Below are 26,994 nucleotides of genomic sequence, written 5' to 3'. Positions count from 1 at the left end.
ATATTAGGGCACTCGACGAACCGAGTGATAGTTTAAAGTTAAAGTTTGCAACACAGAAAAAAAGTGAAAAGTAACATTGCGAATTCAAATTTATTTGTTTTCAAATTAAATTGAAGCCATTTCACTTTTCTTGGTTTTGTTACCTTTTTCTCATTTGTGTGCATGATTCGAATTGAGAGTAGCCGCTCAGAAATAAAGTAAACTAGGAACGCACCATTTCAAGCATACCCAAACCGTCGTATCAATAAATTTCAATCTTTCAAAATTGACACCAATTGCAGTACATAGTGAAATCACTTGAAATGGATACCTTGGCGAATAGAAAACTCAACGACATAATTGGATGAAAGACCATTATTATCATCAAAATTAATTGGTTGTGTGTTGCGCTGGATTGAGGCTACCAATAGGCGATACAATGTCTCTTTTTTGTTTCTGGAATTTACACTGAAAATCGCCTATCGTTGTGATAAAAGGATATGGGGTGATTGAATTTTTGTGGGCTAACAATGAAAAAATTATCCAGAAAAATCTTTGATTTCAATCACAATTGCGACACAAACGCAACGTTCAGGCAACGTCATGTTTGTTTGGCTCTAATTTAGAGGCCAAAAACGCATAAACATAAATCAATGCGACTTTTCCTTGCACTCACGTACCAAAGAGGTAAGCCGGAGAGTTTGAATTTTCTACAAAACTCGTGCTCGGATCAAACGTGGTAATCCAATATAAATGTGTCACCAAAGTTGTGTTGATTACATTCAGCGTGGTTTAGTCTACACGCCTCATTGATCTGAAGGTATCACTTACCATTAATGGCATTGGATCGATCTTCACATGTGTTTGCTAATGGTAAATAACTTTTTTTTTATGTTGCCACCAAAATGGAATAAAAAAATTCCAATAAATTATGCAATTTCAAACTCAGAAATTTTATAATCTTTTTTTCTCTTCTTGTTTCTACTTCGTTTCATGTTGCGCAATCCATGAGTTCGTTTTGCACACAAATCGGTTCTTTTACGAGTCACCAAAGTTCATCGAAGTTCTTAAAAGACACGCAAAACGAATGACACCCATGCCGCAGTCGCATCGATGTGATTCCGAAACGCGTGAATACGTGTAGGCATATTGTAAGTACGTTTCGTTCTGTCTTTGTCACATTAAATTTTTCATGAGTGAATTTTTGATGGTTTTAATTTTCTTGTGAACTGCTCAAAGATATTCGTGCAACTACAACGTTTTCATAGAAACTTAAATCACTTTGTGTGACGCCGCGATAAAATTGCAACTAAATTTTCCATACGATCAATTTCGATACAGTCATTCAACGAGTAATTGGTTCATAAATAACAATAACGAATAACTTGCATAGTCTCACAGCAACATAATACGAGATCCGAAGATCGAATAATAATCTTTCTCATGCTGCATTTGAAGTAATCGTTTTTTTTTTGGGGGGAAATTGACTTTTTTCTATATACTTCCATCTGAATTGAGCACATCAATTGGACGAGAGTAGCAATATGCGACTATTTATTCCGTTTGGTGTTGCGTTATTTATGATTGTTGTGTTATGGGCAACATGTAAATTGTTTCCCAACAATGAAACCCTAATAAATTAGCAGTACACCTAATGAGTTGTCGAAATGGGTTTTGCTGTGTATTCGAACAGCGAAAGCCGAAACCGAAAATATTGTTCCGAACACACTGGTTTATCTATTTCCGTTGCAATGACCCATTGCTATAAACGTTTTCGTATATTGGAAATGTGGCAGAGAGTCTGCGCCTAACGCCAGTTTATGGAAATGTTCATTTCAATCGAAACAAAATTCGCGCAGATTGAAAACAGAGCGACTGAACGACAAAACAATAAACACGAAACAGAAAACAAATATAGAAAAAAGTGCAAGCGATAGACAATAAGATGAATTTATTGCATTGAATTTTATTATGAGAGGATCGAATCACATATTTGGGTACACGTACACATATACATATTCGTTTGATTGTGAGTGTTTAGCCTATGGATCCTCGAAACAGATGTGAAAAGTTAAAATGTTAACAACATCGAAATAAATAAAATAGCACTGACATCCAATGCTAGCACTCGGTATTTTTCACATCAGCAAATCTTATGGAGCCATTTCAATGCTCATTTTTGAAGCCGTGATATTGAAAATAGCCAGCGGATAAATAACAATCACCGTATAGCAGAACTATAAGTTTAAGTCCATGTCGTATGTGCAAACCCAACCAAAAAAAAAACATCAACAACAACAACCAACCAACCACATTGCCGAGAAGATTCCCAACTAAACGAACCAAAAGAAATTCCCAGCAACATTTTGCAAAATTGAAAACGCAATCTATGGCTCAACCAAAAAGAAATCCGAAAAACACGACAACTTATGAACAACTTATTTCCCTCTCGAAAGACGATTCGTTCGACCTACCAGAAACACTGTTTGAGCTAATTTCGATAACAAAAATTTACATACAAGATTCTGCCAGATCAAATAAAATCGACATACACCGATTTTGTACGCGTCAATGCAAAATCGCTCACATCGCAGATGAGGTATACAGGTGAGGAGAGAGGTAGAGAGTGTGAGAGAAGGAGAGTGTTATTATAGATGCGAATATGATACATGTGTCCGAATTGGTGTCGAAAGTTGAGCTCTTGTGCAAATTCAGAATGTAGAAAACAACACTAACTTATTGAAAGCTCTTCTTGATGTCACATCGAAGAAATGTCTTGACATCTCAAATAAATTCAAACGTTGATTTTATTATATATTCAATGTAAACATTTTACATGCACCGAGGCTATTTGGTACACCGTGAGAATTTCTTGTATCTAGTAGAAAGAAAAAATCCATTTCTACAAAACGTGTATTTGTATGATGAGTGTTGAACCTAGCGTAGTGGATTTTTTGCTAGTATATGAATATTCTCCATTTGGACCGTGAACGTTTGCAGTCACTTAATTATAATCCTAATATCGGCGCTAAGACGAAGGAAAAGTTAATAGGAATTTCGCATTCCAATTGAAATAAAGACTAAATTCGAATTCAATATGTGAGTGTCAGGAAAGTGATATTTGGACACTATGTGTGCATGTATTTTGGAAACCATTGCTTTCGTCCGATTTGTTAATTTTCAACGTGCTAAAACTGAAATAGTTTCTATCATCCAACTCGATCGACTGAATTAGATAAACAGATTCATTTGAAGCGAATTGTAACGAAAATTGAGCCATATCAGTGCAACCTAATCATGTGGTCTCTTGGGCTGCTTACATCTCCAAACATCATTTTATTGAATTGTGAAATTTATTCGAAATTAAAACAGTGATCAAACATGATGCTGCACTGCTTCATAAATCATGCAATCAAATGCAGACCACGCTCAGAGAGAGCTCCCAAATAAATTCAAGACGCTAGACCTTTCTATTATGTACCGCCTATAAATCTCGTGTTTGAGATTAGATGGTCGTACGAATATTCAAATGAATCAGAAGTGTTTTGCCTTAACTCAGCTGGTTGCTTTTCTTTGACAACACTGAAAATACATTTTAATGCATGGAATGTGAGTTTGAGATTTGAAGCGTTTTCCTCTTGCAATGGCCACGCTTAATCAGTGCTGAGCACATAAAAATGCGGAAAATGTTGAATTAAAATTACGTCAATTACGTCTGATGTGTTTTCAATTGTACGGACGGCTAAATTGTTTCAGAGAGCAACGTTGCCTGAATCACATAATAATTTTGGCATTAAATTTAGACACAAATTCTCGTCGTATCTGAAGTGTACATATAAAAAAAGAACTCCACTTTTAGGCACTCAATTGGTACAATGAATGACGAGCGTATGTGCTTGTGCACATTAAACACATACAGGAAAAAAGAAAAAAAAAAAAACAAAATAAAACAAAACAGAACAGTATGGCAAAACAGTAAAACACAAATCAAAATGGCTAGAATGGTAGCCAGGCATAAAACAAGAGCGCGCGCGCGCGTACACAGCATACTAAATGCATATGTTTGAAGAAATTATGCACGGAGAAACGCTGAACAAAACTATCCCAAAATGAAAAACTGAATACGAACCAAATTCGAATCGCTCACGATTTTATGTGATTTTATTAAGATCGACTCAATTTTTTTTTTTCGTTTAAAATTCAATTTCTGGAAAAACACACGTGCCCACTTCAAAACAATAATCTGGCAATTGGCATAATGGCTTATAACGCATATATCATGGAGTTCATGCAATATACCGTAAAAATGCCGAGAAAACTAAACAAAAAGGGCATTATTTCAAATTGGCACGCTAAATGCAAGTTTCATCTTGTAAACAACAGTGAAAAAAGTGTGAGTGTTTGTGTGTGTGTGTGTGTGCCCGTATGGATAAATCACAAGCAGCTGTTTCCAATTTCAAGTGTTGCACTCTTTTCACACAGGAACAATTAACATTTAACCAAATTCAACACTCTCAGGAGAATGAAAACTGAATCATCAAAGCGGTAATGATTTGTTATTTGAGTGAAAAAAAAATTCATTCAATGAATTGACGTGCTGCACAACTTATCGGCAATGACATAATCGATTTAATTCTAAGCGATCTATCAGAGTCCCCATTAGTTTTTCCAGTTGGCTGTAGAGTTGCCCATTTTTTACCATCAAAAATCCAATGTGATGTCGTCAAAAATATTACGATTCTAATTAGGCACGGCCTTGTTTCGGCGAATAATAAAACTTCAATTGAAATATTAAGTCGCCACATCGCAAGGCACGAATCTCAAACAAAACCGAGATTTGCATCTTTCTTCTTCTTCTTCTTTGCAATTATATGGCATTTAATGAACGTACTTCGGTCATGAGAAGTCAGAACATTCGCCGCCTTTTTTGTCACGGTACCTCAGCAGAGAATAGATAAAACTATCAATCGCCTATGTGCAAAAATGGCTTTCCGTTTGAAGTATTGACGGCTCCAAGGTTCCTATTAAATTGATTCTTGTCTATTTTACTTGATTTCTCTTTATGTTGCATATGCGCTTCAATGAATTAGTTTCGCGGCACAATTGATTCGCCATATCAATTGCATGCGTGCATATTGCATACAAACAAATACAATGTCCAACTTCCATTTGAAAAAAAAAAAAATAAATAAATGTATATACGACAAAAATCATTCGGAAATAAATATCAACGTTTGAAAATCGATTTAAATTTTTGTTCGTTTTGTCTGTTGATTAGCTGTGTGAAGCGACAAAAGAAGAAATCGTATTTGTTTAGTTTCCGCGAATTTTCCAAAAGATCAACACATTTGCTATTTTTAGTATGTACTTTAGAAATGTTGAGATTTGGAGATAAAAAAAAATGGAAATAGATGAAAAATCAACAACATATTCATATGCAAAATGCACCACACAGTTGTAGCTATATCGCTATATTTTATCGTCGGCTTGGCATCGCAAATTCTATACACTAAAACATCATGCATGACTAACGACAACCATGAAATATTGTCGTGCTCATTTCTGTTAGTTCATTGCTGCCTAAAATGTTATGTAAATAATTTATTTTTTTTGTTCATGATTATTATTATTATTTCGTCAAAGTTGCCGTCGAATGCAATAATGTTTGTCGAAATCTTAAGAGCTCTTCGCATCACTTTCGTCTATAAATAATTACATTTTATTGAATTGTATATGCACAAAAGAAATTCATCATCGAAACGACTGACGATACACTGTTTTGTTCTGTTTTTTTTCTTCAACGCTGATTTGGATTTTGTCAATGTCATTAAATAAAATGGCTTAAATATTGTTCGGCGTTTAGAATGTATCCATATATAAACATGCACCAAGCGCACATTTAAGAGATTCATACGTGAATTTCGATTTTCGTGCCTGCAAACAAAAATATCACTTTCATTTGCGATCGTTTGGTGCTATATAATTTGCTATTATGTCGTATTTTCGTTTTTCTTTATGGTAACAAAGCGTACGAAAATGAAAGAGTACTTTTATAAATCTTTCGACGAACTTGATTTACGAATAAATTCAATGTGTTTCTTTATATTCCAACAAGAAAAAACGGCTCTAAAGAATGAAATCAAATAATCACTGACGATGCACAACAGAAGCAGACGAAAAAAAAAATCGAATAAATGTGTCAATAAACGTACACTAAAGTGCATTTGGTACGAAGCATGTAGAAATGAAAACGACAGTTCCCAATGTTGCGTGCGAATGCACGGAACTGCAACGTACTTTCTACAGAGAAAAAAAATTGAATATCGCTTTTAAGTCAATTTGATTTCGATTTAATTTTTCATCTTTTTTTCTCGTCGATTCGTATTTATCGATGTTTTGTTCGACAATTCATATATAAATCTTGAACGCTTAAAAAGTCAGTGAATAAGAAGTGGAGAAAAAACTTAAAAAAAAAAGATCTGCGATCATACGTTATTTGGTGTTGGTCGAAAAACATGCATTTTCCACATTCCAGCAAAAACAGGTTGAGTATGAGACAGGTTCAGGTTGGCTGGTTTTTTTTTCTCAATCAGTCAATGGAAAATGAAATTCTGTTCTTAGTCCCTATAACTGTAATTTATTTACGCTGGTGATCAAGCGACAAAAACGAGTACAACAACACTACATTCGTTTTTTTTCTCCTAACAAATTCGGCCAACACACACACACAATCGAAATTATGTGTGTTTTTAAAGGAAAAAAGTTTGTCGGTCTGAGTTCAAACTCAAAGATCCCTGTCAAATCTCAAGAGAGAAAAACTACTGAAATATGCAAATTGACACAAAAAGAGAGTTGTCGGGAAAAAAATGGCATACCCAAGGAGTCGACCTGGATCTGTTTTTTTTTCCTTTCATTCTAACATATTTTATTTTCTCAACAGCATTTAAAACAACAAAAAACTAAAGTGTCAGACAGAAAAAAAAAACGCTCCACTTTTGGAAATTAAACGTTAAATGTACTTCACAAAGAGCAATGCAAAAATCGGAATAACGATAATAATCATAATAAAAACGAAGATTCGTTGAAAGTTCCGAGATGTTGTTGAACGCATAAAAAGCATGTACAAAAAAAGCGTTGACTTCGATGTGTATCATAGGGACACGAGTACTGACAGCAAAAAAATCATACCCAAAAAAATTGCCACGGAAAAAAGCAGAAAGTCTGGCCATTCAGCATATTGCATGTTTGGCGCATACTACAAACGAAAATTTTCATATATCTTCAAAAAGTTCCCCGAAGAGAATGGGCAAAAAAAAAGCAAAACGTTTAAAATTGAATATCATAACATTCGATGAATTATTTGTCCGGCGGGGTCTTCGATCAAATTTTTCTTTTATATTTAGTGAATTTTCCATATGACTGGCTTGTTGAATTCGATTCATTATCCCACTGTCTTTCTCTTTTCGCACAGCAATCAAACCAGAAAAATGGATAAAGAAAACGGGGGAAAAGCATTGACGCTTAATGTGACAATAAGTGTAAAAATCGCTAAAAAAAATTAAACATTAAACGTTTTACGAATTAAAAGAAAAGCACATGAAATGATTATCATAAATTCTTATTTACATTTTGCACATTAAAAAATTGTATGGTTATTGGCATCGAACGGCTTATGTATACCACCAAACGAGAAGAAAGAAAGAGAGAGCAACCGTCTCACAACGCTTGATTTCATGATTCGATTTTCTCTGCGGTGGATATTCGCCTATTTAAAATGGCATTTCAATGTAATTTCGCAATACAAACCATCTTAACTGTACTGTGGGATAGCTGCAAGCAGATTTAATGTATATTAGGCACGCATCCTTCATTTTGATGAAACATTCACGTCCTTCTGATGACCATCCAACGGCCACTTGCCATTCACATCTTGTGCTATGATAATAAATGCGTTTCGTATTTGTTTAATTGCAAATGAGTTTTTTTTTCTCTCAATTCACGCTATCCGTCTTTCGCACCCGCCATCTCTTCTTCTTCCACCGAAAACTCTTCACCAGGCATGACTTTGATTAAACATGCGCAATTTCTTTATGCTAATTAGAGAATTGCAAATAAATAATCATATTTTGTAGCGATCGTTTAATTCTAGGTGTATTGAATGCTGTTGAATGAATTATGTAGATTTTCATCGTTCGCTGCACGCAGTCATGCTGATCTTCTCTCTCTCTCTCTCTCTCCCTCTCGTTCTCACTCTCTACCATACAGGCACATAAATTGAGTGCGATTGCCTTTGTCAATTTTTCCCGTTATTCGCTTGAACGGTGTACAAAAAATGCGCTTTTTGTCAACAAGTGCTTTGATTATCGCGTTTATTTCATCTCAACCTCTACGACATACTTGCGTATGTTTGCGCATTGTGCGCGCGTTTGTGATAAATATATGGCGAAGTTGTCGAGAAGAAAATTCAATGAAGATTTCAATGGATTTTTTTTTTTTGAAATATTTTCTATGCAATCTGACACTGATATGCGCATATTTGAAGGCTTCCAGCAAAACCAGTTGAACAAACGCATTGTGTAAAATGTGCTGACACGTTTTTTTCCCTTTTCATTTCCAATATGTGAACTGCTGAAGCGAAAACAAAACAACAAAAAAATGCGCTATGAACACCAGTTCAGCAGAAATCCGTATGTGTTTCCGTGGTCGCGCATATCATTCGGAATTTCAATGCAAAAAAAAAACATTCTGCGTCGAACTGGTTCTTTTCGCAGCAATACTCTTATAATGTGTTTTTTCTCTCTGCATTTTCGTCTTCCACGTCTACGGTGCATGATCAAATGAAACAACAAGCCGCATATTTTTTGCATCATCGCATATGTTCGTGAACAGGAAGTGGCTATTACTTTCTTCAGAGGGAGATCTATGATTGCTATTTTTTCGGGGGAGAAATGAATCACCATGACACAAAAAAGAAGTAGAATGATATTTTCTAAACTAAATCAGGTAGCAACGATCGTGATCAAACTAAATTACTAAGGAGCGCTTCGACTCATCAACTTCAACACTTTTCACTGAGTTCATTGACAATGGAGAATGTGTGCTTCTAGTATAAAAAAAAATATCGAGAGAAAAAAACAGGCAGTGAATGTTAGATAACAATTCGATCAAACGTTGCATTGAATTGCCGATTACGCAGCTGCGACAACTTAACATATGTCACAATTTGTGAACAAGACTAAACGGTTTTCTCCGAAAGAAAAGCGAATATACAGAAATCAGAAACTCTTGTAAAAAAAAATGCTTGCAACATCGATTCAGCGCTCCCATAATAGGAAATAGGCGAAGAATAGCGTTGCTTTTATCGAGTTGCAAATGCGTGAATAGAAATGATAAATACACTATCAAACCCGAAATCCGAGCCTAACATTCGTTTCGTTACAGTCCGAATAAATGCGTACAAGCGTTGTGTTCAATATGAAAAGAGTAAAATGTATTCGACAGCAAAACGATCCAAGACCAAAATATCCTCTGTGCACAACGCCAGAGAAGATGCATTGAAATCAGTGTCAGTAGTCATCAAATGGCATCCATAATGTATATCATTTACGGTACGAACAGAATCTTAATCGTGCAGGATATCTGACATTCTTGCATAAACAATCAGCTGTTTTCGTACAATCTATCGATTCCAAGAATTACAGCAATGGAACAAAGAGGCGTAGCGACCGCAAGTCAATACAAAACAAACGTCTTTTATCCAAGAATTTCCTTTTCATTCGATTCGCATCGATAGAAACGGGGCAGGATTTTTTTTTTGCTGACTTTAATATTATATACGCTCGTTGCTGACAAGACACAACTGACGTTCTGAACATTTAACGGTTTCTGTATTCAACTTCAAAACACTTGAAGTTCATTCTTCGTTTTATTTCTACCTGAAGAATTTTTTTCCTCCTCTCCAGTCTGTGGCTCTCTCTCTCTCTCTCTCTCTCTCTCTCTCTCTCTCTCTCGCTTAGTCATTGAATGAAACGTAAACGGAACCCAATATTCAAAAACACACATGAAGAATGCATTGTTCGAAGAAGAACAAAAAATGAATCTCAATTGATGAACTGAAGCAATCTATTATGACAACGATCACTTCAACGTTTTCAAGAATTATTTCTGCCTGAACATTTATAATCACTTAAATCATACGTCACTTTCCATCAAGATTGTTTTTTTACTCCACCTTCATTCATTTATTCCATGCTATGGTTTAGTTTCCAGGGCATTGGTATGGTTTTTGAGTTTTTTTGTTTTACTTCACTTAGAACGTCATCACAAACATTCCTGGAAATAGATGGGACCGATAACAAGAATGTTCAACATGTTCTCCTGTGCACGTCCCATCAGATACACAATTTCTTTTTATTCAAATACCCAATTCTCGTATATATAAAATGGACAATGGTACGTGCGTTGGACGTTTACTCACGACAAGAAGGGGAATGAATACAAAAATAAAAGAATAAACAAACAGAAAACTAATGTATGAAATGCATCAGCAATCGTCGAAACTTTGAACGTATCCGACACTCACTAAACTTTGCTACAGAGAAAGAATGACGAAGAAAGAATCCGTAATTTCGATTTCTTCGTCGCACTTTTCATCATCATAGAAAGTCTTTGTTCAGATGGGTAGACCAGCTTATTAAACAATCTGTGATTTGCAGTAAATTGTATTAAAGGCATCTGGATACTGTGGCGTATGAATGAATCCAACTTGTATTTTGCTGCATTAGCTCGAACAATGTGCGTTTGGCTACTTTAATGTGTTCAATTGCAATTGCATATTCCTGGAATTCCTCCATTAGAAATTGAATGCAATGAAAGAATTTTAACACAATTTCTTAGCCAAACAACTATTTCGAAAACAAGCGTATCCTCTTTCCCTCTCTCTCTCTCTCACACACACACACCGTCCATGTGCACGATCCAATAGAGAAGAACCGGGAGAGTACAGAAACCGATCTGTTCTTAGAAACGTCACGTAATGATCTCATGTAAATGATATCAACGCCAGTTTCATTGAATGCCCTGTTACTTCTTTGTAATTTTTGCCGCAATCTCATCCACCAAATGCATGTACAATGTACATATTGGGAGTATTATTTGCCCATCCGTTTGTGTGATAGTTGCAGTGCCACTTAGAAATTGAATTATTTTTGAATATGAGCCAAAGCGGTTGTACATCTACCAAGTGGCTGCATTTCAATTAATCAAGAGAGCAATGGAAAAAAGTCGTTTTCAATTTTTAAAGTACGAGGGAAAATTTGTATCCTAGCTGCACATGTCGGTTGAGCTAATACAATAACACTTTCGATTTACGGAACATTAATTCGGAGTACTCATCGTACGCTATACCCAAAAAATATCACTAGCTATTTCAATTCATCCCTGTGTTTTTACAATTTATCAAAGTGCATTAAAATGTGTGTTACAAACGCCAACATCTGGTTTGATTTCTATTCTTAGCTGTGTATTGAGTAAAAATAAACATGAATGCTAATAACATGGACTTTTGTAATTAGAAGAATTGGCAAACGAAAAACATAAGCGCCGGATCGTTGCTTTATTATCCGCTTCATTTGATAGAGAGTTGACTCTAAGTGAATATCACACCCGATATGTTAAGTTGGGTGCAAACTCTTATGTATTTTGCACAATATTTCCATCGAAATACACAAACGCAAAGCACTTCCTATTCCCATTCGTGTTCTCATTGTGCCAAAAGTATGGTAAGTCAAATCAATACACAAGCACATATTGTAAGTATAGTAGCTACATTTTTTATTCGCTTTAAATGAAGAGGTCAAATGTTATTGTTTTTGATTTCATTATAAAACGCTTTTTCTCCGGTTGATTTTATTTTTGTGGCTTGCAAGATTGTTTCGCCGTTAACTTACATCGTCTCATACAGTAACCGTAAATCTTCTTATCTTCACAGTTGCTGTCTGTCTTCGAGTCTCTCACTTTTATTTCACTGCATTTCTTTCCTCAATACTTTGCTTGATATTTTTCTCAATCATTCGGTCATTCGCTTAGAAAATTTTGTGAATACTTTATGCAATGAAGAAAAGAGAAGAAAAAAAGACACTCATAAAATGTACGTTTGGACGATAGTAACCAAGTTAGTTACATGTGAGTTTCGGCCATTGATTTAATTCCAACGACAATGCCGCAGAGCAGCGTAAGTACACAATTGAGTGGTCGGGAATAAAAATGACTAAAGTTGAACCACTAAAGGTAACCATAATATTCTTGATTTTCTAAAGTGCAACATAAATTGTGTTTGCTTGGAAGTGAATCGTGAAATATCTGTTGACTATAGAAATCGTGTTTCATTTTAATTGAAGCAAAAATGAGGCTGTGAGAATGAAAATGGCAATACAGGAATAAACATTCTGAAGCGCATCAAGAAAAAAAAAATCGCAAAAGTGAATCATGAGTTCTGAATACGCAAAAGTGAACCATGAACCTCCTATGCTGCCCATGTAAATTCATGTTTCACTTTTGCTTATTCAGAACTCATGATTCATTTTTGCGAATTTTTTTTCTTGATGCGTTTCAGAATGTTCATTCCTGTATTGCCATTTTCATTCTCACAGCCTCAAATGTTCGATACAATTTCAAGTCCATTGGTATGATGATTTATTTTAACGGTGAATTTGGTTGTGATTTGGTTTTGGAGTGCAAATAAGGTGAGAAGGAGCGCGAATTTTGATGTGCCGATAACACCAATGGATTGAGCAGACACAATACTATATTAGAATCGAAAAGAGGGGAAGTTTGTATGAAAACCTCGGAGCGCCGTGAGGCTGTAATAATAACATTGGTTTATATGGTAAAATCTACACATGGCCAAAACTCGGATTTCCGAGCGGAATTCGGGAAAAATAATGTGTCCTTATGTATACAAATTGATGGATTCCAATTGAGCCATTATTCAACCAGCTCCGAAGTTCCTATACCCTCGGACGCCGAAAACTCATTCTTTCTCGCTCACAACTATGTGCAATTTTTACGTGTATTACAAGCTGATGTGTTACGAACAATAGAGCCGCTCGCTTCAATTCTAATATAGTATTGTGTCTGCTCAATCCATTGGTGTTATCGGCACATCGAAATTGGCGCTCCTTATCACCTAATTTGCACTCCAAAACCAAATCACAACCAAAATCACCATTAAAATGAATCATCATACCAATGGAATTGAAAGCGTATCAAACATTTTTACTTCAATTAAAGTGAAACACGATTTCTATAGTCAACCGATATTTCACGATTCACTTTCAAGCGAACAGAATTTATGTTGCACTTTAAAAAATCAAGAATATTGTGTTACGGTTATCCATAAGTGGTTCAACTTTTTAGTCATTTTTATTCCCGACCACTCAATTTATTTGGAATAAATCAGTAAACACATTTTGTTAATTATGTACAGTACATTGTACACTCTTAAACAGAGAGAAAATATCCCTATCGACTGCGATGCCGACGTCAGTGCAATGGATTGGGCCACTTTGAATTGCCCAACTGCGATACGGAGCAACACAAACAAAACCAAAACAGAAAGAAAGAAAGAAAGAAAGAAAGAAAGAAAAAATGCTCATAAAACAAATAAGATTGATATTCTTTATGCTTTCTTTGGCACCAGAGCAATTTTTCTCGTTTCATTTTGTTTTGTATTTTCTTCCATTATAGTAGACACCGAAGGAAGAGAGAAAAGCAATGTAATTTCGGACTTTATATAGTCGACGCTGTTAAGCAAATAGTTATATTTAACCGGAAGTCGTTCTCATAATTTTCTGTTATGTTTAAACATGTATGCGGGTACAATGTAAAATCGGTAGTGTTTTGAACGTCTCTCTTAACTGCCGAAATACAACGCCATGGAATACATACATTCGCCCCGATCAACACATTACACGTTTCGCTTTTCAATGATTTGATTTGCTTTGATTGCATTTGGTTCACTCTCACTATGCCACTGTTAGGTGAGATGGAGAAGAAAGGAAGCGACACTCACTTCGGTTTACTCGACAGTGTCGAGTTTTTAACTGATTTCAAAAATTGTGCAATCACATTTATTGCAATTGTTCGATGGATAGAAAATAAATGTAACGAAAAATGATAAAAATGTCGACTTGTTTTGTTAACACGATTTAAATCGATTCTAGAGAAACCTACACTCTAAAGCAAGTAATTGATTGCAACATGTATGGGCCTAAGGTTTGATTATCATTGCTATCCCATTTCATGTAATTTCATTTAATTAACCAAAGCAACAAAAAAAAAATGGAATTGGAAAAGCAGCTTCCACCGATAATCGCAGCATGAAAGGAGACTGTTATCGCATGTCTGTCTTTCAGTCGTCTTCAATCAACGAATATTTTTCGTGAAATTCAACAGAAACCGTATGGTTGTAGCAACAGTACAAGTGCAAAGTGCAGAGTCATCGCAAGCAGTTATCACTTTTGACAGGATGTGAATGGCTATGGTGACCATGAAATTTGTGTGTATAAAAAATGTCTGCATTTCACACCGGTTTTGCATTTGTTGCTGCTGCTGCTGCTGCTGCTGCTGTTCAAGCCAAATTATTGCCACAGTGAGAATGATTTTAGCCATTTAATTTTATGTTTTCTTTGCCATTTCTTTTCATGTTCACTTTTAACGCGTTGCCTTAGGCACATCATGACACATTCGATGCAAGTAGTTTTGGTAAAAATGATGCTGGACACTGTGGCATGCATTCCGTAATCAATTTCGAAATAAAGTGGTAATAAAATTTAACAATGCCCGAGTTGTTCATTGAAACAAAAAACGACACTTACTACCGACTGATTTTGTGTGACTATTATGCTTTGTAGGCATATGATTGGAAATCGTTTAATGTAACTGAATTTAATTTGAAATTGTTGTATCCGATCAAAGTAGCGACCGATTGATTGCACATACGTAACACTTGTAATCATTTTGTATGTAAATCTTGTTTGTCGTCTTTTTAAATAAGGTTAATACTGAAAGCACAATAAGATTTATGTTCATCGATAGCTTCGAATGTGATATAAGCAAGATCGCGTGTCGGCAGAATACCCGTTTCATTCTGGCTTTCTTCCGCTCTTATCTCCCGTGTGACAGCAGAATATATTCAACGCATCGTTGAATTTTTCCAGATTTTAGTTTTGTAAATGCACATGATTTTGAGCATTTGTAAATTTTTATGAAATCAATGTTTCAGTATGTGACCTGACAATTGGTTGTTCTCATTTCCTTTTGTTTCTTTATTTTTTGATAGTAAAAGCGCGTCATTCATCTATCTATACGTTCCAACCGAATCATAGACATATTTTAAAACAATTCAGTCCAGTGTTAAACGCGCCCGAAAATGTCGAAATCTTTGTGACAAAATGAACACTTTGTGCTACAAAAAAAGAGCACTCAAAGTCAGATAGATAATAAAAATAAGGTGTTGTAACACAACACACACACACATGCACACATGTATCACCAAATGGAGTGCATTGCACTGCTTTGGATTTGCGTTATAGCCAGTATATATAGCGTATACATGAGCAAACAAGCGCACACATTTAATTTAATATACGCCTAACTATGTCACATAATTACAGTGCCGGTGTCGTGTATTAATCTCACCCGTGAGCGATCGCAACCAACGAAAAATATATCGACCAGAATGCGAAACTAAATGTGGACTCATAATCCATGGGAAAACAGTGCAGTTTGCATATGTGCAGAAAAAAATGTGTCACGAAGCACAAGAGAGAGAATGAGATAAAATAATTCGAGGCAACCAGATCGGAGACGATCTAATGTAATTTTCCTTTCGAGCCAATAGGTTTGGAGGTTTGGTGTCAACTGGCCTAATCTTATTCGCAATAGTATTAGCTCTGCAAACAACTTGAATATGTATATAAAAAAATGTGTCCGACCATGTGATTGGCGCCCCGCACTCAGAACACCCAGGCCATATTGTGTGTTTTCTTTCTCTATCTTTCTTTATCTTACTCTCTGGTCGAATGAAAATGTGTGAGTTTGTTGGTTTGAGACAACAACAAAAAACTTCTATTTGAAATTGTAACTCGAACCACTGGGACATAGTTTTCGAACGTTTTCTGTGCCGTTTTGTATTTTGCATACCATTCAACAACAGAAACCGTGCCGGTCCGAATTTCGTCAGATGTTTATGTTCCATTTCATATGGATTGTGTAACGAGCATTCTGTGTTTACTTTTGGATTTTGGTTTCCTATAATTTGCCAGAACTAAGCGGTATGCATACACACTATGTGTGCGCCTATCACACCAGAAAAAAAGGTCATTGCAAACCGAGAGAGATTACTGCGCGAATCGATGAGTACGCAGTGCGCATAAATTCTTTGATTTGCATGACCATGTATTTTATTAGAAGTATCTTTTGGTCGACTCTAAAATCTTGGTTGTTCTATAGTTTTCCTAACATATTTCGATTTTTTTCAGAAAAAGTGTTTTTAACAAAATTCGATTTTGAAATTTTGAGGTTTTGGAATTGAATTTTGTTCAGTTTTTCATGAAGAATTTTATGGTGTTTTTTTTTTGGTTAGGAAAACTATAGGTTGTTCATTTCTCTCTTCGTAATTTCAAGGTGAAAAAAGTTGTGTTATTTAAATTCAAAGATAGTGTCAACAAGGATAAAACTAACCAAATAATATCTCTTTGATTTGTATTTTTTTTGTGTATGTAACCTTATGGCTGGTGCAAGTGCCCATATTCTACATTATCTTTATCTAAATAATCGTATTTGTACTTTCTAAAAACTTCCTACGAAAATGGTAATTGCAACTTGCAAATAAAGTTGTCTGTGATTTCGTTTCCTATTTCTGTCCACTGAAGTCATCAGTTGTTTCTTTGCACATTGATAAGATATTAGCGAGTAGCATCTCACATAGAATTTCGATGGGGTCTATTTTTCTTGTTTCACAACAAATCGAAAAGTTGTTTCTTATTTCTCTTGCACAAGGAAGAGACTCAGCCCAGGAGTATAGAATTAAATGAAAATAAACAAACAATTTCGCTTGATACCAATTTGTAAAGAGAGAAAGAGAAAGAAAAAAAAAGTAACATCAAAGATGCAACAACACTATTTGTACTGAAAAATTGTTGCACTTTACTATCTGTTTACTTGATTTCCCATCTGAGCTGCGGGATTATAATGTAAAATCATAGAAAAAAAAACGAATCGAACATTATCACCCATTGGAATCTTTGTGGGCAAAATAATATTGTATTTGATGAAACGCGAACATCACACTTGCAATGGATTGTGTGAACTGTGTGAAATGTTTACGACCACGGAATTGCAAGTCGTCAAATAATTTTTCCACTTATCTCTCGGCACCGCGTTTGAAGGCTTGATCGTTTCTTTGCATCGCATCTCATCGTGATGCCACGGATAGACCAATGCACTGAGTTCAAAATGAAGTGAAACATATTGTGCGCAATTTTATTGCAAAAGAAAAAAAGTCACCAAGCAAACCAAACGATTTTCTAGTTGAAGGCATAGCAAATGGCAATCATGCCGTGCTGCAGCGGTTAGTGTACACGAACATAATTAATTACAGAATAAATCTGTCAGAATAGTTGGAAACAGAAAGGCTGGCTGAAGTGCAATTAGTAACTGAATGTTGAATATGACGTCCTCTGATAGCCCAGCTTTGCTGTCACATATCATTTCAATTAAAGCTATTCATAATTTATGTATGCAGTTATGCGGCAAATAAACAGTCCACAAATTGAAAGGCTGCACATATTTTAACGAAATGCAATGAAAATAGCACAAAATAATTAAAAATATCCAACCAAAATTTGATCGCATCGTCATAATATTTCCAATCATACAAACTGTGAAAAATCGATAAAAAAAAACCGACCTCCAGTTGAATTTGTTGGCTTTAAAGTGTAATTCCATTTGTGTTTCGATTTATATTCGACGACTCTTTAGAGATATTGTGACAACAAAACAATGTTTAGCGTGAAGCTAGGCTTGGAGAAATTTGAATTTAAATTTGAACTTGAAAGAGAAAATAACCACATCTAGCAATGGTTGTTTAAATTTTCATTGCGATTTCCAGCAAACAAAGTAATTAAACGTGAAACGCAAATTGTTTCTTTGTTCGGTAGAATGTGCTTCAACATATCGGTTTGTGCATTGGCATTTCTTTCATTCCATTTCGTGTCTGCCCGAATGGTGTTATGCCCATTTCATTGTGAGTGGTGCATTGCAAAACACATTTCGATAGCTCGGTAAATTGTTAATGCGTCCGTTGCTATTTGGCTGGTTTGTTAGAATTTGCCAAGTTTAGTTTCCATAACAACTGAAGCACATAATGCGCATATCATTCGCAGAGGACAATAAAAATGCCGAACAAATTGCTTCCGTGGTTTTTCACTGCGATTTTATTCGCAAATGGACCCGATCGGCTGGACCAAAACCATTGTTCTTATCTTGCCAATGACTGTTTATGCGGTTGTTGTCTACAATTAAATAAATTCCGTTCGCAGAAGAAAAAACAAAGATTCGTGAAACCGCAAAATCTAGTGCAAAATAACCGAACCTGAGAAAATCTTGCTGCAGCAACAGTAAAAACGAAGTAACATAATTATGACCTTAGCCCAAGCAAAAAGCGATTTGGAATGCAAACGGTCAACAATTCAAACAATAATCATTTAAAATTCCATTTAATGCAGTTGAATGGCATTCGAAGGAAGTGCAAACATGCTTGCTATTTGAATAATCCATTTAAACAAAGGGAAAATAAAATAAAATCGCAACACGATTAAAGTTTAGCACGAAATCACAAAATATGCGGAGAAAAAAAAAATTCAGATTAATGTAATGTATTCGGTTATCGCAAAGATAGAAGCAAAAGTTGAAATTCATCAAATACCATTAAATAGTAAAAAGAACGAATAAAAAATTGTAATTTGATGGAAGTTCTGTAGATATAGTGACCCCACGAGGATGGAAATTTGACCACATAAGCAAAAATAATTTGATAAGCATGGGGTTGTCCCTCGCATAAAACAAACAAATGTGTTTGTAATACAGTGAAAGAACTCTGGCAACGCATGCAGATGGTCAAAAATGAATCCTCTTTATGCAGTTAAAAAAAATGCGGAAATCTAAAAATTCAACAGAAAAAACGACATGGCGGTATTGCACACACAACTATAGTCAAAACTATCTGACTCATATGCTATAGCAATGTTTGATGTTTAGAACTGCTGTGGAAACTTTGTTGGGAGCGCCACCAACCACAAATCTCTGTAACTATACGTACGTGTGAAAGTAAAGTTTTTGTGTGTACGTTCGTGTGAATGCAAAGAGTCTATGTGTGCGTTGTACACAGAGGTGTTGATTCGTTCGAATGTCGCATCCAATGTCGCATCATGTTAGGCGGCGCTATTGATATACTTTGATTCAATCGTCAACAAAATACATCAAGTATTTCTCCGTTTTCACTATAGTGACAGCCACACGACACAAATGCTAATCGACTGCTGTCCGCAACATTTGTATTACAGAGTTCTTCGAAGTACGTTCAATTTTAAAACTGTTGGCTTTGTTGTGTTGACATATTTATTTAGAAAAAAAGTGAAATATTTTATTTCAATTTTCTAACCAATTAAATGTTTTTTCCCTACTCTCATTAGATTGATTGTGGGCTTGGTGATACAGTGGGCGCAACACAAACGAGATCGTATGATAACGCAGTCAAGTGCATTTCATCCACCGAGTGTTAGAAATTTTCGCAGTGATTCCAATCAATTCATTTCAACTGAAACACATACCAATCGACACGAAATTGTTGTTAGCTCTCGCCAACAAATCGATAAATCCAGACAGTGAGAAGAAATGGGAACAGAATGATTTCTATGCGCATTGTGATGAAAATTGGGCGCATTATTTCGATATGGAGATTATCAATGGGCTGGTGAGAGGTATGTTTAAATTTATTAATTCCGCCAACGAATTATGACCGATAGTATATCCGCATCGGTTCTGTTCAACAAGCCAAAACAAGAGCAAACGGAACTCTCATCCGAGGATATTCTTGCAATGTATCCGGATTTTTTCTACAAAGTTGCAGTGGATCCTGGTATGAAAACTCGCAATGCGTCTGTGAGACGAACAATCGACACAGGAAAAGAGGTATGATTTGTATAGTGTATTTTGCTTATTTCACATAAGATAATGTGGTAATGTGGTGATTGTACGATCGTATCGTTTTGTTGATGTCAACGATGCTTTGTTTGTTTCGCCCATTGGAAAACATCAAAATCAGCAGCAAACACCATCACTGGGAGGCTAAACAGCCGATTCGGAATCGCAAAGGAAAACGTTTGACTGCAGATTTCACGAAGTTTGAACAAGAAGATTTGAAAGCACACCCAGTGATGCCATCGCCACAAGGTTTGCAGTACATGTCGTGCATTCGTCATCGCTTGAAAATGCTAGAAAAAGGTACGGCTGCGTATGACACTCGCCAATATGCTCGGCTTTGCATGTACAAATACCTTCAATCAACTTGAGCTAACGATAACATGGTCATTCGATTGATGAATGGTAATCTAACCATTTTCTTCGGCACCCGCAGTAGAGATTTCACCAGATTCGCCGATTCGGCTAAGGAAACATGTTCACTGTCCGGGAACTCGTAGATTGGTGAAGTCTATTCGCAAACAAGGGGATTGTGTTGTTCGATTCGTGGCAGAGCCATAAACATTTGCAGGATGCTTGCAGCGATTTCCACAGAACACACGAAGTCATCGATTCAAGGTGTGCCGCAATTGTGAACCGAAACCAGAAATTGGATTGCCAGACATCATTTTGACACAATTGAGCCGGCGTCAATTGAAATCGGAACGTGAGAAACTGCGACCAAAACCTAAAGCAGGTGAAGTGGTTGGAAATGCAGCAGAAAATCCAAATCAACAATTGAACAATCGGTTGGTGTCGATGGTTAAAGTATACCGGAAAAACTGGCGATTAATCATTGAATCAAACGTTGAAACGGAGAATGCTGCTGCACAAAAAGGAGATGAAGCCACATACGTCAAAGATCTAACCCATCTTAGTTTCGAAGAGGCGGAGGCCTATTTACAACAGAGCAAAGCGTCAAATCAGCGTCCAATAGGACTGAAAACAGTTTGGCATCGTGATACAGTGGCTGCAAAATGCATCTTATACAAAGGTAATATTTTGATTGGCATGTAAAAATGGAACAGAAAATGTTGTTATTATACATTGTTGTTTGTGATTTCAGGTCTTTTTGAGCTGTTTAATGGATACACTCCCGATTTATTTCTACTGGATCGTGGGCTCCAAATACACTTCGATGGATTCAATACATACGTGGCTGAGACGTAGTAGAACGCAGCAGTATTTTAGTTTTAAATTTGATTTTTCGATTTTAATAATAATTCATGTAACGTTAAGTTATTCTGCTGGGAGCTGATTTTGTGCCCCTGCCAAAGTACCTACCGCTGTGTCGGCTAGTAAGATTATATAATTCTATTCAAGCTTCATTTTGAATGTCATGAGTATAATACGTAAAAGAGAGAAGATCTTTGTCAAAAATTTATGCTTCTGCACTAATAGATGGGAGTAGAAATCCCGAATCGCTCGTCAATATGAAGAAAACCCGCAATGGCATTATCGTTTGTTTTTAAATTGAAAAAAAAAATGTGCACAGAAATGTTATAAAAACCGTTGATGTATGCATCTGAATCGAATCCAATATAATGTGCATTTACAAAGAATACCAATATCAGCATGGTTCTATTATCGTTAATTTTCTAATATCAAAAATAAATTCTGAATCGTATGTAAATGTTTCCAAAGTAGAATCAGGATCAACATGTTTATCGATAAGATGTGAAAATATTGCATTCAAACGGTTGTAAAAAGCGTTTAATCCAACGGCTTGTTCAGCATGCCGTTTTTTGCCCAAAAAAAAACCATGCGTTCTTCTACGTCTCACCAATAGATGTAAATTTCGATAGCATGACACAATGCTAATCTCTTGCGAGAAATATTGAAAGAGAAACGCACGAGAGAATGAAAGCCAACCATAACGCAGCAACGCCATAGATAAATAATTTTATATTTAGATTAACATTGAATGGATTCATTTGTCAAAGAATATTGAAAATGTTTCCTGCTCACTATAGCGACAATCCATGGGATTTGCGATCTTGCCAACGTGTGCCTTATTTTATTTTTCTCAATTGTTCGATGTGAGTGCATTTTTTTAATTATACATTTCTGCTAATTTACATTAAAAAACCGATTGGTATAATGAATGACGGTTTTTATGACGTTGACCACATTTCGTTTGCACGGTTTGGTTTGCGTCTGGACAATTTCCATTTCGGAATTTTTATGTAGAATCGAATAAGAACGTGTAAATACGCGGATTTGTTCAGCAAATTCATTGTATGGTCATTGTGTTTTATAATTTTTTTTCGATTCTTTTGTTATGTTATTACAAAAAAAAAAAAACAACAACATATTTTCTAGCGCTGATGCACTTGAAATGACGGTGTGTTCCAAATGTTTTGACGAGTCTCATATTGGAGAAAATGTTCAATGTAAGCATATCAAATATGATCATACCTTGTTAAGCCTTCAATAAAGATTGATTAGGCAGTTGATGTTCTCCAAATTATTTCGAAAAACAGTTGTCGCAAGAGTTCATGGAACACTTTGAATGTTATTCAGTAATAGCCAACTTTTGAACCACTTGGTTTTTCAAAACTCTTTCACTAACTTCGGTTAAATAGTAAATAAGCGCAAGATACTAATTGATCTTCATAAACTCATTCTATTCAGCTTATGTAACCGACTTATTAAAATCATTTGAAGTCACTTAAAATGAATCAACAGCAACACCCAAGCACACTTCTGGCATATCGCTTTGTCTTCATTCAATTGATTCAATTAATTTAATCTCATCACTTAACAATTATTTATCAGTTTTTAAGTAATATCCGTTCTGTCTGTTAAATCTATGAAAAGTGTCCTTCTCCTCTTTTGTCACTCTATACTAGTCTTACACTTTATGTATACACTTCTATTCTCGTTTCTTTGTGTTGCATGTGGTTTTCATGTAAAGCACTTTTGTGAACAGGATTTTTTTTATGTTTTTATTTTATGGAATTAAGAGTTTCTACCGAGAATTTAGGTTCGTTTATTTCATAACATGATGTGTCATGACAGTGTGTATATAGTCTTCGAAACTAAATACCAGTTCAAAACACACATTTGAACATCACACACAAAATTGTAATAATAATAATAAACAAACGCACAGAAAAATGCAATCTCGTTTCAGTTTATTTCATTACTCTTCGTTTCATGTTCCATCTGATTGCTGTGATTTTGTGGCTGTTTAACGAAGAAAACGGCAGAACAACAGCCCATATCAACACGTACATACGTTAAAGGTAAGTTCTCTAGCAGGAAAAATGTTCGTTTCGTTCAAGCGAACACATATTCAATTGGCAGAATGCCAAAGAATTCATAAAGAATGGTGTAAATATAATAATAAGACACAAAAGATGTGAACGCACAAGTTGACAACAACTCTCGCACCAAACACAACATTCTACATACACACAATTGCTATATGCTGCAGAATGCGAACGATTTTTTCACTTGTATAAACAATAACACACGATCGACGAGGACCAATTCGAACACGCGTCCATGAACTAAGACGGATAAAAACTGAATGAATGATGTACATTATTAATCGAACGGTTCCGCAAGTGAACAGTGAGACCCAACTGATATTGTTGTATTTGACTTTGTCGTTTGTGCTGCTCGTTTCAGGCCCGACAGTCAACAACAATGCGATTAATCTTTAGATTCCGTAATTTTTTACGCCTTCATCCATGGTTATCCATTCTGTTGCATGTTTAATAAGAAGTTTGATGGAGAAAAAGTCCGTGCAGGGGATTCAAAGATTTTTATTTTTGATCGCATCAACAGCAGCTATGCTATGTGGCAAATAATTGAAAGGTATGTTTTTGAATCAGCCGCTAAAGATTTTTCCTCGACACTGTGGTCCGATCGTTGAGTTGGTTCATGCTCTACACGTCTACCGCGCGCCATACGAATGCAGATACGAACACATGAACGAATAAACCGTGTTGTTGCTCGTATTGCGCATACACGCATATCTGCATTTGTTTTCTTTTATTTTGATGCCCGCCACGACTGTCGTTCATATGTCTCGTGTGGCTGTGTGTATATACTGTGAACTGCATGTTAAAATGCAATAAACATTATGAAAAAATAAAAAAATAAAACAAACACAGTTTTTTTTTTCTTCTTTTGAATAAACGAACAAGCGAACACGGCGCTCCACGCTCAAGTCTTCGATGGAAACATATTCTATATAAACATATTATATTATATGTTTCAATTTCAATGTGCACACCAAACGACTCTTTTGACTTGAGTTCAGATCGATTGTAGTTCATATTTCCGTTTATAGCTTACGAGTTGTGATTTTTTGTGATTTGTGTTTTGCGGTTTATGAGCAGTAAGAGTCCCTTCGGTTGCTGGCTCTCATTTTTTTTTTCACTTTATTTGCGTTTGATGTATCTTCACTTCGAGATACACAGTATTTTTTATTCGGTCGTATTTTCTCGATATCACCAACCATATACAATAAACATTGTAAATTATAGTATTGAGATGTGATTTGGACCGATTTCCGATTTTCAAACGCATTTTTCGCATTTGATCCAAAATATGCGTCTGTTAGTTATAATCGGTATTTTGACGATTCATTCAATTTCTGCACGATGAAATTCAATTGAGAAAGTGCATTCAATGAAACAATTAATGTGACAGAGGAATTTTCAATGAGATGATCAAATTAGACGGGCGCACTGAATGACCGAATGGATCACCGGCTCTGCGTTCATACATACGTAGCTTTATCTATAGTTGACCGCGCCATCAAAACAAAGCAATCGTAAAAATTGAAAAATGTATATTGTATACACGCATTCTACTTCCATTCCACACACACACAGACAATTGACGAAAAATGCCGTTTTTGAATTGTTGTGCGATTGTGGGAACGCAACACATAAATAAATATGTAACTAAAGAGCCTCGTCGTTGTCGTCGGTAATCAGAGAATGACGGCTGTAAACGACGAACACAACCGACATCACAATATATCAAATGCACGCAGATGAAAAATGGAAAAGGAAATATGTTTTAGGCTTGCTTTTTCTAGTTCTTTTTTTTTTCTTCTCTCCACATGTATAAGTGTTGTTTTCGTTTTCGTTGTTTTTTTTCTTCATGTACTCTACGATCAACACTCGCTGGTGCTATTTTAATAACCGCATTTCGAATTCACTCTATAAATTCGAATCACGCATACAAATTTGAAAAAGATTTCGCTCTGCCACATTTAATTCTATTTCCTTTTTTTTCCTTTCTCTCGTTCGGTTTCAGTCCCTTTCTCTCTCTCTCTTTCTCTCTCTCTCTCTCTCTTTCTCTCTCTCTCTCTCTCTCTCTCTCTCTCTCTCTCTCTTTCTCTCTCTCTCACGCGGTAATAGTAAATGGAAGGGCATCATGGTACTAAATATGTTTAATGTGAAAGAGTCGAAGCAATTGATTTGGCTTTCAACGTGTTTGTGGAATATGTCGTTTCTATAATGGTTTCAAAAAAAAAACACATCATCGAATGCAGCAGTGTGCATGCGTTCGCAGTGAATATGGAATATAAGATGAAAAGAACAAATTCATATTCAAAACATTCTGGCCCATAGTGATTGTAGTCAAAATGAGCGTTTAACTCGTAAAAGTCAGTTCAGTATAGTGAATTAATTGAAACGAAGTTGGAGTCGTTAAGAGTGAAAGAGTAGGAGAGAAAAATGGTGAGAAAATGATCGCGATACACTCATGGACGAGATGAAATGCTTGATTTAGGTTCATTCTTTACATCATGTTTCCATTCGAGTTTTATAGTCTTTTTTCAGAATAGCACTTTTTTCCTCTATTTTTCTCTTTTGCACTTTTTCAATCGCTTTTGGAAGAAATGTAATGCACAAAAGAAAACACTGGAATAAAACAAACTTGAAGAGTGAACAAAGAACGATAAGATTATAAAGAATGGAAAACTAATTTCTTTATTACAGTGCGGCATTGTATGAGCGTTTGTGTGCGGCTCTTCGAGTAAACTGATCAATTTTTTCAACGAGAGAGAGAGGGAGAGAGAGAGAGGGAAATAAAAAAAAAATCTACGAAACTGTTAATACACACTCCAAAAGACATTCATCCGATGTTCTTTCAAACAACGACTTTTTTTCGACGACACTTCTTCTTCGTCCGAACTCATGCGGACTATGCCATTCAAATAATAGTATATGTTAAAATTATGACACCGACAAAGAGATTCACCGTACCCACTTGTGTGATGGTATTTGAGAAGAAAAAAAATACAAACATACATATACGCCATATATACATTTGCGGTCCCTGAGAACAGTTCAGGCAAAGCTAGACAGAAGATAACAGTTTTATCGGCCCAGTCCTTATGTACTAATCACACTTGACACAATGGCCGAAATTTCGATGCGTCATTTAAACCCACTGATTGTGTATTGATTTCACTACGCACACCCTCTTCAAATGACTGCCAATGCTGAATGAATGCTATAAATTTAACAAACGTGCCATGCAATTGCCGATTTGAATGTTACGAATGAATATGATAAATGAAAAAAAAAAAATTCATTTTGAAGTTGATAAATGCTAATCTAATTTATATTTTTTTTCCATGGAATTTTCTTGTTGTTTTAATCAGCGTAATTCCGAGTTGTAAACTATTTTAAAACACATTAGTCATTGTTACATGGCTGTGTGATTAAAATAAGCAATAAAATG

The 26,994-nt window shown here is 35.6% G+C and overlaps 1 protein-coding gene across 3 annotated transcripts in view; it reads right to left on the bottom strand.

Moving 5' to 3' along the window:
• The window catches only part of LOC129575560 (uncharacterized), a 64,816-nt gene that overhangs the window by 16,735 nt on the left and 21,087 nt on the right, over positions 1-26,994 (bottom strand). The window contains exon 1 of one of the 3 annotated variants that reach the window (XM_055459355.1): positions 22,699-23,809. The exons of 1 other annotated variant lie outside the window; for it this stretch is intronic. Coding sequence is in view for 1 of the 2 variants with exons in the window: in XM_055459354.1 (XP_055315329.1) it covers positions 7,786-7,788 (3 nt within the window). In the remaining variant the exon portion in view is untranslated. Of the gene's footprint in view, positions 1-7,785; positions 7,910-22,698; positions 23,810-26,994 lie in introns of those variants that run through there. One more of the 3 variants, XM_055459354.1, reaches the window with a different exon arrangement.

The sequence above is a fragment of the Sitodiplosis mosellana genome, unplaced genomic scaffold (genome assembly GCF_009176505.1).
Source record: "Sitodiplosis mosellana isolate CC-2019 unplaced genomic scaffold, AAFC_SMos_1.0 Smas_scaffold_6167, whole genome shotgun sequence".
NCBI classification, from domain to species: domain Eukaryota; kingdom Metazoa; phylum Arthropoda; class Insecta; order Diptera; family Cecidomyiidae; genus Sitodiplosis; species Sitodiplosis mosellana.
The sequence above is the reverse complement of the archived record's forward strand: the minus strand, read 5'-3'. Positions and strand labels throughout refer to the sequence as shown.